General features: G+C 40.8%; 1 protein-coding gene across 3 annotated transcripts in view; it reads left to right on the plus strand.

Annotated features, from left to right (window-relative positions):
* The window catches only part of LOC124720142, a 200,771-nt gene that overhangs the window by 127,051 nt on the left and 58,502 nt on the right, over nucleotides 1-15,218 (plus strand). For 2 of the 3 annotated variants that reach the window (XM_047245443.1, XM_047245445.1), the window contains exons 8-9: nucleotides 5,400-5,456; nucleotides 10,978-11,015. In XM_047245443.1, the coding sequence (XP_047101399.1) occupies nucleotides 5,400-5,456; nucleotides 10,978-11,015 (95 nt within the window). The remainder of the gene's footprint in view (nucleotides 1-5,399; nucleotides 5,457-10,977; nucleotides 11,016-15,218) is intronic. The other variant, XM_047245444.1, reaches the window with a different exon arrangement.

Consider the following 15,218-nt stretch of genomic DNA (forward strand, 5'->3'; position numbering starts at 1 on the left):
ATTTTGTGTGAAACACAAGAAAATCTTTTCAGAGACACATCAAATGATCAAAGAAGCATACTGTGATGAGTGCTGAAGCCATACTCAGTATTACAAATGGTTCTCACAGTTTAAAAATGGCCAGACGGATGTTACAGATGACCCCCATTTAGGACGCCCTTCGATGGCTACCGATGACAGTTGTCAGGAACGTCAACGAAATTGTGCATGCCAATTGAAGCCTGACTGTGTGAGAGGTTGCAGAAGACTGTAACATATCTACATCTACATCCATACTCCGCAAGACACCTGACGGTGTGTGGCGGAGGGTACTTTGAGTACCTCTGTTGGTTCTCCCTTCTATTCCAGTCTCGTATTGTTCACGGAAAGAAATATTGTCGGTATGCCTCTGTGTGAGCTCTAATCTCTCTGATTTTATCCTCACGGTCTCTTCACGAGATATACGTAGGAGGGAGCAATATACTGCTCGACTCCTCAGTGAAGGTATGTTCTCGAAATTTGAACAAAAGCCCATACCGAGCTACTGAGCATCTCTGCTGCAGAGAGTTCCACTGGAGTTTATGTATCATCTCTGTAACGATTTCGCTATTACTAAATGATCCTGTAACGAAGTGCGCTGCTCTCCGTTGGATCTTTTCTCTCTCTTCTATCAACCCTATCTGATATGGATCCCACACTGGTGAGCAATATTCGAGCAGTGGGCGAACAAGTGTACTGTAACCTACTTCCTTTGTTTTTGGGTTACATTTCCATAGGATTCTTCCAATGAATCTCAGTCTGACATCTGCTTTACCGACGATCAACTTTATATGGTCATTCCATTTTAAATCACTCCTAATGCCTACTCCCAGATAATTTATGGAATCAACTGCTTCCAGTTGCTGACCTGCTATATTGTAGCTAAATGATAAAGGATCTTTCTTTCTATGTATTCACAGCACATTACACTTGTCTACATTGAGATTCAGTTGCCAATCCCTGCACCGTGCGTCAATTCGTTGCAGATCCTCCTGCATTTCAGTACAATTTTCCATTGTTACAACCTCTCGATATAATACAGCATCATCCGCAAAAAGCTTCAGTGAACTTCCGAAATCATCCACAAGGTCATTTGTGTATATCAGTTGGATCATGTCATGAAATCCTGACACAGCATCTTGGAATGCATCGTGTTGCTGCCAAGTTTGTCCCACAACTCGTGAGTTGAGACCAGAAAGACCTTGGCCTCGCAGTCTGTGAAGAGTATATGGATCGTGCAAATGAGAACGAGATGTTGTTTAAGAGAATCATAACTGGTGATGAGACACGGGTCTACAGTTATGATGTTGAGACCGAGGTTCAATCTTCACAGTGGTTCAGGAAAGGTTCTCCAAGGTCAAAAAAAGCTTGTCTGGTCAGATCAAATGTTAAAACCGTGCTGCTAGTTTTCTTTGACATTGAAGGATTATTCCATCATGAATTCGTGCCACAGGGACAAACTGTTAATCAGTGGTACTATCGGGACGTGTTGTGACGCCTGCGAGAAAGTGTGAGAGCAGACTGAAATGTGGTGAGACAGTTTGTGGCTTTTGCATCCCGTTAACGCACCTGCACATTCGTCCACGTCGGTGTGTGACTATTGCACAAAAAACAAAACCACTGTGCTGCCTCATCCTCCGCACTCTCCAGACCTGGACCATGCAGATTTTGTTTTATTTCTAAAGTTGAAAACCCCATTGACAGGACAAAGATTTACGATGATTGACAAGATAAAAGGAACTTTGCAGATGGTGCTTCGTGCATTCCGGCAAGAGATGTACGTATCGAGACTGCTTCCGGAAGTCGAGACAGTGTCGAGAGCAGCGTATCAATTGTGGAAGAGAGTAGTTCGAAGGAGACCGTGCACAATAAGTAAAATTTAAGCGTAGAAAAATTTTGTGGACGAAGTTCCAGAATTTTTTAACAGACCTCTTACTGCAGCTGCTTTTGGCCAGATGTTTATTTGATCTTGAATGTCATCTTTAGAGTCTATCCACAGATATACAGTACCTCATCAGCAAACAATGAATTAATCAGAATTACAACTTCACTTGGAAGAAGTATTGAGGAAACAAGAGCATCTGGAAGCAGAAAAATGAGGGGCTCAGCAGAATAGTGTATTTGAGCAATGAAACACAAAGGCCCCACAGTGTGTGCCACAAATACCTGTATATCAGGATCAAGTTGGTTATTGACTAGTATGGACTGACCCTAAATGTATAGTTTATGCACAGATTGTGTGTGAAGAGTACGGTATCGTGCTTAAAGAAATTTAATATTTAGGAAAAATCCAAAAATGGAATACTTCCTGTCTAAAAATTGGGCCCTAATAGCACAACATTGCAAAACAGCAACATGTATTTTTTTCCATAAAAATTGAGCTTTGCAAAAGAATTGAACATTTTGTTATTTCTCCTCCATATCATGTGTACAGAAGAATGAGAGTTTTACTGTGCCACTTAAAATTTTCCAATAGTGAATGAGAAGGAGAATGTCTTGTTTCTGGAACAGAACAGTTGCTTCTCTGATACTCTTTGCTCCACAGCTTTCGGCCTGTAGTGTGAGTGTATAGATTTAAGAAGGAAGACATTTCCTTTGCACATGCAAAGGCAAACAGAGCATGCAAATTAGTACTTTAAATTACTGGACAGTTCTTGCTTATGTGTTGTTCGTCTATAAATTAGTATTAATACTGTCGACTTCTTTATTTTCCCTTCCTTTATGCTGGCTCTTTGAAATTTGTGCTTACATCCAGGTTACGAGAAATGTGCACAAAATATACTTTCTGATGCACCTGATTCCACACGAACAGAACAGTCTGGAGGTAACTGATGATTACATGGCTTTTACGGATTGTGTCACATTATTTTCCGAGAACTAACTGAAACTTGTCCATCTTCGTTCGTAAATCTGATTATCAGTATTACAAAACAGTGCACAGTCTCAGTGTATCTAATGGCTTCCAGGGGCAACAAAAATACTATACATATTGTTGACTGAATTTAAAATTTTAAGTGCTGTCTTAATCTACTGTTTAAGAAGTTAATCTTATGTTAAAGGTTTAACACAACAGGTCAAGTACAGAAGGTGGATGCTTTGTGTAGGTCTTGATTCAGTGAAATTCACAGCACCCAAAGTACCCTCATTTTATTCATCCAGTATTTGAAAATGAGAGGACTTTGCAACTTCCAGTGAACTTTGCACGTAATTTCAAACCTTTTCCAAACATTTTCTTTCTGACATTCCCCCCCCCCCCCCCCCAAACCCCAACCCCAATCTTCCCCCCACCTTCCCACCCACCCACTCATCCACCCTCCCACACACACACACACACACACACACACACACACACACCAAATTTTACCTGTAACAAATTTTGCAGTTGAATGTATCTGCAAAATCAGACATTGGGAAATCCAGGATGGAATGTAACAGTTATGGAAAGAATAGGTGCTAATCTCACCATATAGTAGGGATGCTGAGCTGCAGGTAGGCACTACGAAAAGAATATCGGAAAGTGAGCTTTTGGCCAACAAGACCTTTGTCAAAAATAGATAACACATGCGAATGCACACTCTCATGCAAATGAAACTCACTTACACAAGACCACAGTCTCCGGTAACTGAAGCCAGTCTGCCTTCAGCTGCCAGAGGCTATGGTCTCGTGTGTGTGTGTGTGTGTGTGTGTGTGTGTGTGTGTGTGTTTTGTCTGTTTGCAAGAAAGGCCTTGTTGGCTGAAAGCTCACTTTCCAACAGTCTTTTTATTGTCGTATCTGCATCCCCACCATATGATGAGTAGCAACTATCCTTTTTATTGAATGTATCTGCAAAATTACATCATTGTACAACATGCAGTTCTTGAGACATGATGTTATAATCAGTAAGACGTGCAAAAAACTATCTTTTCTTAAAATATGGACTTGGATTGTTTAAAGAATCGTGGTGAGGTGGGGGGGGGGGGGGGGTGTTACTGCTATGAATATACTGCTGGAATGAAATGAAACTTCCTGGAAGATTAAAACTGTGCTGGACTGAGACTTGGACTCGGGCCTTTGCCCGAGGTGCAGGAGAGAGAGAGAGAGAGAGAGAGAGGGGGGGGGGGGGGGGTGTTACTGCTGGAGTGAAATGAAATTTCCTGGAAGATTAAAACTGTGTGCTGGACTGAGACTTGGACTCGGGCCTTTGCCTTTCGCGGGCAAGTGCTCTGCCGACTGAGCTACATGACCCCGTCTCACAACCTGTCCTCACAGCTTTACTTCCGCCAGGCACCTCATCTTCTACCTCCCAAACTTCACAAAAGCACTCCTGCAGATCTTGCAAGACTAGCATTCATGGAAGAAACAATATTGCAGAGACATAGCTTTGCCACAACATGGGGGATTTTTCCAGAATGAAATTTTTGCTCTGTGATGGAGTGTGTGCTGATAGGAAATTGCCTGGCAGATTAAAACTGTTTGCTGGGCCCAGATTTGAACTCGAGGCTTTTGCCTTTCGTGAAAGCGTGAACCAGTGAGGGCAGGTAATGAGTCGTGCTCTGGTAGCTGTCGGTAGAGCACTTGTCCACAAAAGGCAAAGGTCCTGAGTTTGTGTCTCAGGCTGGCACACAGCTTTAATCTGCCAGGGAGTTTCGTATCAGTGCACGCTCCGCTGCAGAGTGAAAATTTCATTCTGGATACTGCTGGGATGTTTTCAGATTTCCCATCCTTGTGAAGGCTGGAAATCTGAAAGAATGTGCCATCCATCTGCATCTGTGCGTGTACTTTGCATTCGACTGTGCAGCAAGTGGTGGACTGTAGTGTGTACCAGTATCAATAACTTTCTCTCCTATGCCAACTGCATACAGAATGAGGGGCAAGCAGCTGTCCTTATGCACACACTAAGCACAGATGTTATACCCGTGCTCTCTAAACGGGATATACAATGGTGACAGTTGAATTTTACGCAGCCTGTGTCGAGTATCGGTTCAGTCGTACAGTAAGATCAGTGTTGCCTTTCCTTCGAACATTTCCGACTGAAGTCGCTTAAAGATACCTGTCACACTTTCCTAACAGACCTGTTGTCATCCTTGTCGTATATCTCTGCATTACTTTGATGTCTGTTATTTTTCCTTCTTCCTAATGAAGCAGTATTGTAGAATTGATTGCACTATCATTCAGTATGCCATTATCTTTGTAGATATCCTCTGCATAACTCTCCCAGAGGCTTTTCAATTGTGCCTCAAAAACATCAGAAACTGTATATTAATCTGTATTAAGAATAGATCACCTGGTGTCTATCTTACATGAGTAGTGTAATGGAAGCACATACTGGTTACTTTTACAGTTTGTATTTTTACCTTAACAGACAGGTGCCGGTTAGTTAGTTTTTCCTCTTTTTCTACAGGCAAATGCATCATATGTCGAATATGTGGAAACTGGCGAACCTGTCCTCGTGGACTTGGTGAGTCTACACTTACAATATTTTTTCCAATTTTTATGTTGTTTTATATTTATGTAGCTATAAAAATTATTCAGTTCACAGTGTTTGGTCTTGCAATAGTTTTACATCTGATTCTTTATTCATGTAAATGAAAATTGTTACGATAATAGTGTGTCTGTGCGTCCATATATGCCGTGAAATAGTTTCGGTGACTCTTTCAGTTGAAGTTGCTAAATGAGGGGCTTTCAGTAAGTAATGAAACACATTTTTTAACAAATTTAGTTGAAAAAATGCAGTATTTGTTGTGAGACATTGTGGAATATTCCTGCTTCAGCTCCTACAGTTTTGTGCAGTTCCGATAGGTGGCGGCACTGTATGTAGTCTTCAAAATGATATCTGTAACAGAGGTGCATTCTGAGCAGAGAGCCGACATTCAGTTTCTTTTGTGGAAACGAGAGCATCGCTTACTCGTAGGGGCTCGCAGATGTCTACGGAGAGCTGGCAGTGAACGAGAGCGCGGTGTGTCGTCGGGCAAAGTGTCTGTCACCGTCACTACGAGGTTGTGCAAACCTGTCCGATCTCGCACGTGGCGGCCGGCCGCACACAGCTGCAATGCTCGAATGCGCGGACACTCTCATCTGAGGAGATTGACAGGTCACAGACAAAGACCTCGCCGCTCGACTGGATGTCTCTGTCGGTCGTGCAGATCCACTCGTTCACCAGTTGTGGTACTCTGAGGTGTGTGCCTACTCGGTTTCTCGGTGCCCAGCAGAAGACTGTAAAGAGCACAAAAGAACAACTTGTGTGGAAATGCTTGCGCATTACGAGGCTGATCGTGACAATTTTTTGTCGGGCATTGTCACAGGTGGTGAAACGTTGCTTTATTACTTTGAACCGGAAACAAAATGTCAATCCATGGAGTGGCGTCACACTACCTCTTCTTTGAAGAAAATGCTGCTCCCCCAGCTGGTAAAGTCGTGGCGACGGTCTTCCGGGATTCTGAAGGGTTTATTGTTTTTGATATCCTTCCTCATAGTGCAACAATCAACTATGTGCTACCCTCAGAAAATTGAAGGAATGACTTCAGCACGTTTGTTGCCACAAAATGCCAGTGAACTCCTGTTCCTCCGTGTGAATGCTAGGCCTCACACAAGTCTGGCTTCCCGAGAGGAGCTCTCGAAACTTCAGTGGACTTTTTTTCTCATCCACTCGATTGTCCACATGTCGCACCTTTCAACTTTTTGGCTCAATGAAGGATGCATGCCGCAGGAAGCAGCACCTGGTTTATGGGGAAATTGTTGATGCAGCAAGAACCGGAAAAAAAGTGCGGCTTAAATTTGAGTAAATACGGTAGACAGGACTACAACTATTTTGTTTTTGTTCAACAAAATTTGTATATTTTTCTTCTCGACTATAGCATGAAACTTACATTGTACTTCACCCCGTGTGTAATGGAACACATATGTCTCATGAAACACAGCTTCTGTGAAGGCCATCTGATCTCGACATTTGGTCATTTCCCCTTGTCAGTGGTGCTTTAGAGAAGCAAGATCGTGTACTCATCTTCGCTGTTGACAATGAGTAATGGCTAGCCTTATACTTCTGCACAGCTCAGTAAGAGGGAACGAGTCGGTGAGCACGAATCGACTGCAATGTCACTCTTCTGAGTCTCGCCATACTCGTGGATGGAAGCCCACTAGTCACCTCGATTTATAAAGTATGTAACATGCAACATCCAGTTCTGATCTCTGGGATAGAGGATTTGAGACTTGGATGGTACGGACATGTTCAGCGAATGGATGATACGAGAATAATCAGAAAGTAATACGTGATGACCAGAGAGATTCTGGGAAGACAGAGAACAGTGGAGAGGCCTTTGTTCCAAACCAGACCCAGACAGTGACTGGAAACTGTACATGATGATGATGATGATGATGATGATTGCTGATGTTGAAAATTTGTAATTTTCTGTTGTTAAATAATGGTAATTCAGAAACTGGCTGACTTAGTTTTTTGCAATAAGCATTTAAAAAAACTGTCATAAAAAAATGGAAATTTTACATGAAGATTGTTGTCAGATAATTTTTTGTTTTCTTGAGATACTTTTAAAGTCTTAACTCAGTAACACTGCCTTGGATCATTTCATTCAACTTTTGGTAAGCAACCACCTTCAGAAAAGATTATTTGGAATCAGTACGAAGAAGTCCACGGGGTCATGTTTCAATCAGTGATGAATTTTGTAAAGCTCATCCAAAATTGGTCATTGTTTCAGAAAGTGTTGATGCTACGTGCAGCACAATTGAAGAGGACTGGCACGTGAGTTACTGTGAGATACAGAATTACACGATGATTCGCCACGAACTTAACAGCTCTAGTTCTGTTGCCGTCTGGCGGTAGAATGAGTGACTTACGGAACTGGACAGAGACATTACTGATGTACAGAATGGACAGCACTTCTGAACTGCTTGATCCACCCACGAGCACTAGGCATCAGTAATGTGCCCGTGCACAGAAGGGGGTACTCAGTGTGTGCTTTCAGCTCGTTATTCGTTGTTTTTTGTTATTGTTGACAACTGTGGCCAGCTTCCATCTGGACCATTTGCACATTTTTCAGAAAGTGAATTTTCATAGATGCACTAATTAAACATATAAAATATTTTTTTGCCAGCAGACTTCCTTCCCCCCTACCCCCAACCCTCCACCTGGTGCAAAACCCTTTCTTTGTACCTATTGCTGCATATTCAAGAAATGCAATGCAGCAAAGGTTCGAGTGCCCTGATCTTGGAGTATAGTATAGAAAGGTAGCTCTATGATCTTATTTCGTAATGAGGTACCTCGACAATTGTTTATTACTGTACACCGCATACACAATTCTGAGGAGGAGGAGGAGGAGGAGATTAGCATTTAACAACCCGTCAACTACAAGGTCATTAGATATGGAGTAGAGCTTGGATTAGAGAAGGATGGGGAAGGAAATCGGCCATGCCCTTTCAAAGGAACCATCCCAGCATTTGCCTGAAGCAATTTAGGGAAACCATCGAAAACCTAAATCGAGATGGCCAGACGAAATGTTTGAACCGTTGTCCCCACAAATACGAATCCAGTGTGCTAACCACTGCACCACCTCGCTTGGTCGTACACAGTTCTGAGTAATTGCGGCACATACATTAGTTCTAATGGAACCAGTTAATGTTCTGAAAAGTTTGAGAAATTGTTTTACATATTAGTTTTGTCTTTGCACTTATCAGCATAACGGAAGTCTGTTATTCCACGTGGGAAATAGCAGATGTCATGATTTGTTGTGGTCTAGCAAATGGAAGCATCTGTGAAGCCCACGTCTCGTATATTGGCAAATATCTGGACTTCTGGATACCATCGGTGCAGTTATTCATCAGTCTTTTCCAGAAACTAGCATTTCGCAAGCCTATTAAAACAAAAACTGGTTTCACTAGCACTAATGTAGGCATTGCACTTGCCCAGAATTGTGAAAATGGGTTATAATAATAACACTAACAGATGTTTCCGTGCACAGTAAGAGAGCAATGTGTCCTTATTGTTTACCGCATTCTGTAGCTCATTCTTAATAGCAAAGATTTTGCAGTAGAAGAGATATTACTCACAGTACTGAAATTACAAATGCTCTTGCTTCTTAAGCTATGCATTTTAGAGCACATGTTTACTGGACCTTTTTGCCTTGTTTTGGTCAATACTAGTGCCTCGTAATATGTGAGCTACTGTTTTTTCATGTGTGTGTGTGTAATATAACTTCTTCTTCTTCTTCTTCTTCTCTCTCTCTCTCTCTCTCTCTCTCTCTCTCTCTCTCTCTCTCTCTCTCTCTCTTTTTTGCGATAACTTATAATAATTTCCTTACCTGGAATGATACTCAGATCTGGTTGTGCTTAAAAATGGGCAGCATTACTTGTTCGAACACTGTCTATTGACATACAGTCAACACAGGTTTAGAAAACATCGTTCTTGTGAAACACAACTAGCTCTTTATTTGCATAAAGTGTTGAGTGCTATTGACAAGGGACTTAAGATTAATTCCATATTTCTGGATTTCCAGAAGGCTTTTGACACTGTACCACACAAGCGACTTGTAGTGAAATTGCGTGCTTATGGAATATCATCTCAGTTATGCGACTGTGTGTGTGACTTCCTATCCAGAAGGTCACAGTTCGTAGTAATTGATGGAAAGTCATTGAGTAAAACAGAAGTGATTTCTGGCATTCCCCGATGTAGTGTTATAGGCCCTGTGCTGTTCCTTATCTATATAAACGATTTGTGAGACAGTCGGAACAGCCGTCTTAGATTGTTTGCAGATGACGCTGTCATTTATCGACTAATATAAAGTCATCAGAAGATCAAAATAAATTGCAAAACGATTTAGAAAAGATATCTGAATGGTGCGAAAATTAGCAGTTGGTCCTAAATAACTAAAAAGTGAGAGGTCATCCACACGAATGCTAAAAGGAATTCATTTAATTTCGGTTACACAATAAATCGGTCAAATCTAAAGGCTGTGAATTCAACTGAATACCTAGGAATTACAATTACGAAGAACCTAAATTGGAAGGAACACAGAAAATGTTGTGGGCAAGGCTGACCAAAGACTTTGTTTTATTGGCGGGACACTTAGAAAAGGTTACAGATCTACTAAGGCGACTGCCTACACTATGCTTGTCCATCCTCTTTTAGAGTACTTCTGCATGGTGTGGGATGCTTGCTAGATAGGACTGACAGAGTACATCGAAAAAGTTCAAAGAAGGGCAGCACGTTTTATATTATCACGAAATATGGGAGTGTGTGTCACTGAAATGATACAGGATTTGGGTTGGACATAATTTAAAAAAAAGCGTTTTCCATTGCTACGGAATCTTCTCCTGAAATTCCAAACACCAACTTTCTCCTCCGAATGCGAAAATATTTTGTTGACATTTACCTACATAGAGAGAAATGATCACCATGATAAAATAAGGGAAATCAGAGCTCGTACGGAAAGATATGGGTATTTGTTCTCTCCGCGCGCTATACGAGATAGGAATAATAGAGAATTGTGAAGGTGGTTCGATGAACCCTGTGCCAGGCATGTAAATGTTATTTGCAGAGTATCCGTGTAGATGTAGATGTAGATTCAAGGGGATTCAATGATAGTTGTCCCATTTCAAGGCAGAATATACAGGAAGTCACCCTTAAAGTCTAAGAGACATTAAACATTAAGCTGAAATCTACATATCATCACAATATTGCCAGTCGGAAGTTGGCTGCTACTACCTCTCTCTCAGCCTGTAAACTCTGTAGGATGGTGTGGTGGTGCAGCGAGACGCATTTTAACGAGGTTGACGCCGTGTGCACAGAAGGCTACTGTTTATATTTCCATGATCATCTGTTGTCTTGACACGTTGATTCACAAAACCTTCCATTTGGGGAAAAATTGGTCCAATCTCTCTCCCTCTGCCGTGCACTGTACAGTGTCTTCCAGACTATCTATGTGGTTGTAGGCATGTCGCCAGATTCTAGAAAGTTTTTTTCTCTGTTTCAGGGTGCAACTTCCTCAGAAGTCTCTTCGCGCCCTTTACGGTAAGATCCTGCACCGTAAGTTCAAAATATGTCACTGCATATCTCGTTTCTTATAGCATAGCTGTATAATATCTCTTTGTTAGGAGAGCAACAAATAAAGTTGATTAAACTTTCGTTTAATGATGGTTGTACCACTCCGGATTCGATTTTGCATCAAAGAATTGAACAGTAGCATTCGCTGAGTGGGACTCGATCTATTGACTGATGTGAGATAGAGAGTGTGTTCCTAAACTGAGGTGCCATTGTGACAAAATGCGAAATCTAAAATGGTGTGCAGAATTCTGCCCGTGAGCATCACAGGAGCTTTTATCCGACCTTAAGTGGCAAGTACTACTTACAGTTTAAAATGCCACACACTGATCAAATACTAAACAATACATCCCTAGCCAAACAGTTAGCGTATCTGTCTTTGGTGCGGGAGAACCTGCATTCTCTTTGCGGTACCTCCTCAGATTTTCCCCGAGGTAGAGAGGTCTGGAACAGCTTTCGCTCAGCCTCGTGAGGCCAGATGAGGAGTTGCTAGAATAGAGGAGCAACGAGACTACTGGCATTCGTATGTTGGTAGTATCAGCTGGAGGGATTGGCGACGTGGCATTCGCTTTTCCCTAGCATTGCCTCTCGTAGGCAGTAGTCAGCCAGTCAGAACGTACCTAAGGTGTAATCCATGTGTGGTGGTGTTTTCACAGAAGTGCACGAACATCTCAGCAGCAGTCTCCATCTCGTGCTTCAACAACTACTACTCTAACTCTGTGCACTCCTCGTTTCAAGGTTTAATATATTGCTGTTGAATAACTAATACTGTGTAACTGCCTTCAGATTTAGGCCAGTTGGCCTACTTGACGCAATGCACCCAGTGTTAGACTGGGTATAACAAATTTCAGTTCATTACAATGGAAATGGAGCTGGGGAAAAAAAAATAAATAAAAAATAAAAAATTAAAAAAATTTTAAAAAAATCCAGACAAGTCAGAGAAGATTAAAAAAAGGTGTAAATTCTGCACAACTGCAATAATAATAATAATAATAATAACAATAATGAAATAGCATGAATAGATTAGAAGAACAAGCTGACCCACAAATAGGAAAATACCAGGCTGGTTTTCGCAAGGGACGATCATGCATAGAACAGATCTGGAATCTGAAACTGATTCTGCAGATGAGAAACACCCGAAACACAGTGGTCACTTTTGTAGATTTTAAAAAGGCCTACGACTCAATAGACAGAGTAGCGCTCTGCAACACGCTGGAAGAATTCAGCATTGACAGAAAGACAAGAGCAATCATTCGGCAGACATTAACTGACACAGTCTCCGAGGTCAAATTTATGGGGGATATCTCTGAGCCATTTGAAATCCAATCTGGAGTGCGACAGGGTGACGGACTTTCACCATTACTCTTTATTGTCATTCTTGAAAAAATTATCAGGACATGGGAGAAAGAAGTCAGAGGAATCCAAATTGGCATTAGAAAAGATAATAGATTCAATGTGAAGTGTTTAGCTTTTGCAGATGACCTTGCAATCCTCACAAATAATAGAAAAGAAGCCACTAACGCCATAGAGAAGTTACACGAAATTGCACAAAGAACTGGCCTGCAAATTTCGTATGAGAAAACCCAGTACATAGAAAGAGTGCCACAAGACAAATTGCCTATTGTGACAACCCATGGGAAAATCGTACAAGGATCACATTTTAAGTACCTGGGAGAAATCATCCAGCCGTCAGGGATCAACCTAAAGGCCAATGAGGAACGAATAAAAAAACTACAGAAAGCATATAAACTCACGTGGAACTATTATAACAGAAAGTCCATATCCATTAACGCAAAATTGAGGCTCTACAACACTGTCGTACTTCCATAGGCGCTGTATGCATCTGAAACAACACAAATAGGTGGGCAAACTAAAATCAAAGAAATAGAGAAACAAGAAAGGAAAATTCTCAGGAAAATATTTGGCTCAATACAAGAGCAAGGAATCTGGAAGAAGAGACCAACATCAGAATTATATAAATACACAGACATGATAACGGATACAATAAGGAAAAGAAGAATGCAGTTCTACGGACATATCCACAGGATGAATGAAAACAGAATTTCAAAGCGATTTCTTAAAGTCATCAACTCAGGCAAGGGAAAAACAAAATAGATAAAAGAAGTTGAAGAGAACCTCAGACAAGCCCACATAACAGTAAATGATGCAGAAAATAGAACTGAATTCAGGAACATCATCAAAAAACATAAATTTGACACCATAACATAGGAGAGACCAGGATGCAAATGGACAGCGGAGCGAAAGAAACAACACAGTGAACACATGAAGAAAATTTGGGCTCAGAAAAAACATAAACAATCATCATAAAGGAATTCAAGTTCAAACGCTCTCTTTAAATGGGAATAATCGAAAATAATAATAATAATAATAATAATAATAATAATGAAATACTGTGTAACTGGAGTGAGATTGTTTGCTGTTGATACTGTTGTCTATAGGGTGGCTGCAATGTGGGAAGACAGTGAAATGAAGGAAGGCCGCAGAGTTTCGATATCTGAACAGTTTCTAGCTGGTGTACATCACTCTCAAAAACAAATCTCAACCTTTGCACACGACTTTCAAATGAGCCAGATTTATCTCAGAATAAAAAGATTGTCTTGTGAATCACTGTTTATTCCCATCAGCCAAAGCTTTTTCTAGAGAACTGGTGTCCGACACAGATAGATGCGTAACGAGCAGCAAAATCGTGCTGTGTCTGTGTGTCCTTTTGTATTTACCCAGCAAATTGACAGAGCGTCAGTTACACAACAGTGCTTCTTCAATGGTGATATAAACTAAGTTGTAGTAGATTTATGCTGATAATAAAAAAAAATTTAACATGATTATGTCATTCAATTTATACTAATGTAATTTTAGATAATAAATAAAGTAATTAACGGGCAAGGTATGTAGGACTATTGGGTCAGTGCTGCTCGAGATACGTGCTGGCACCCTGAAGCTGTATGTGTAGTGGTATCGGTGGTCTCCCACCAGTTAACGTGTGTATGTGACTGTCTTTATTGTGTGTATCATCAGCATCCAACAATTTGTAACCAAATATATGATGTTGGATTGAACTAACAGTTCTGTTGTTGCTGTGAAATATAAACAGTTGCAATGAATAGTGTGTTTGTGTCCACAGATGCGCCCCTGTAATCTCTTAACAAGAGCATAGGGAAATTGTCAAACTTCATTTCACCCCTGAGGTACCGCACTTACCTAGCATACAACTTGTATGTGTTAAAGTGGTGTTAAAACAATATTACATGTCTTGGTAGTGAAGGCCACTTCAAAACATTGGTTTTTTTTCCCCTAACATTGCCTACAACAGAAAAATTTTGTGGGTATTGTGGCTGTTGACAAAGAATTGGAGGTAGATTGAGAGGATGAATTGCAAGTGGAAAAAGATGTAAGGTTGATAGAAGTGGCATAGGCACTGACAGAAAGAGAGATAGATAGAGAGAGAGAGAGAGAGAGAGAGAGAGAGAGAGAGAGACCAACATTGGACGAATTAAGTGTGGAAGTGACTAGAGCAGGAGAAGAGATGCGGGTTCAGTGGCTGAAGAACAACTTTTGAAATTCTGGAGGAGGGAATAATTTTACCCATCTAAAAAAATAACTATGGGGGCATTCTTTAATCAAAAAAGACACTGTAAATATTCCAGAATTCATGTCGAGCACAGTTGCTAGCATGAGTAATTTTCAAGCAGATAACCTCACTCAGTGTAGCAAAGTCATGTCACTTAAAAAAGGCGAGTCTTCCAGTCCAGATTGTGTACCTGTTAGAGTGCGCTAATGAATATGCTGTGTTAATAAATGAACAGCACCAATTTGCTTTTGTTCTACAGTATTAATTTTTATTTTGTTAACCGGTTTTCGGCGTAAAAGGCCATCTTCAGACACTTACCGAGTATTGTCACCAAAGAAGGTACAATGTTTGCAAACAACATTGGAAGAGCACTAACATATCTAGACTCAAGCAGAAACATACAGTAAGTAACATATTTGACAGTGTAGTGGTAATGTAATGAAAAAGCAAAGAAATTGAACAGTAAATAGATAAAAATGGAGTAGACAGGAAAAACTTTTAACACAAAATAGGAACGGCATGCCTACATAAGTTTCTATTAATAAACAAAACTAATAAAATAAAATTATTACTTGACAAGGCTA

This window comes from Schistocerca piceifrons, chromosome 11, assembly GCF_021461385.2.
Source record: "Schistocerca piceifrons isolate TAMUIC-IGC-003096 chromosome 11, iqSchPice1.1, whole genome shotgun sequence".
In the NCBI taxonomy this organism is placed as follows: Eukaryota; Metazoa; Arthropoda; class Insecta; order Orthoptera; family Acrididae; genus Schistocerca; species Schistocerca piceifrons.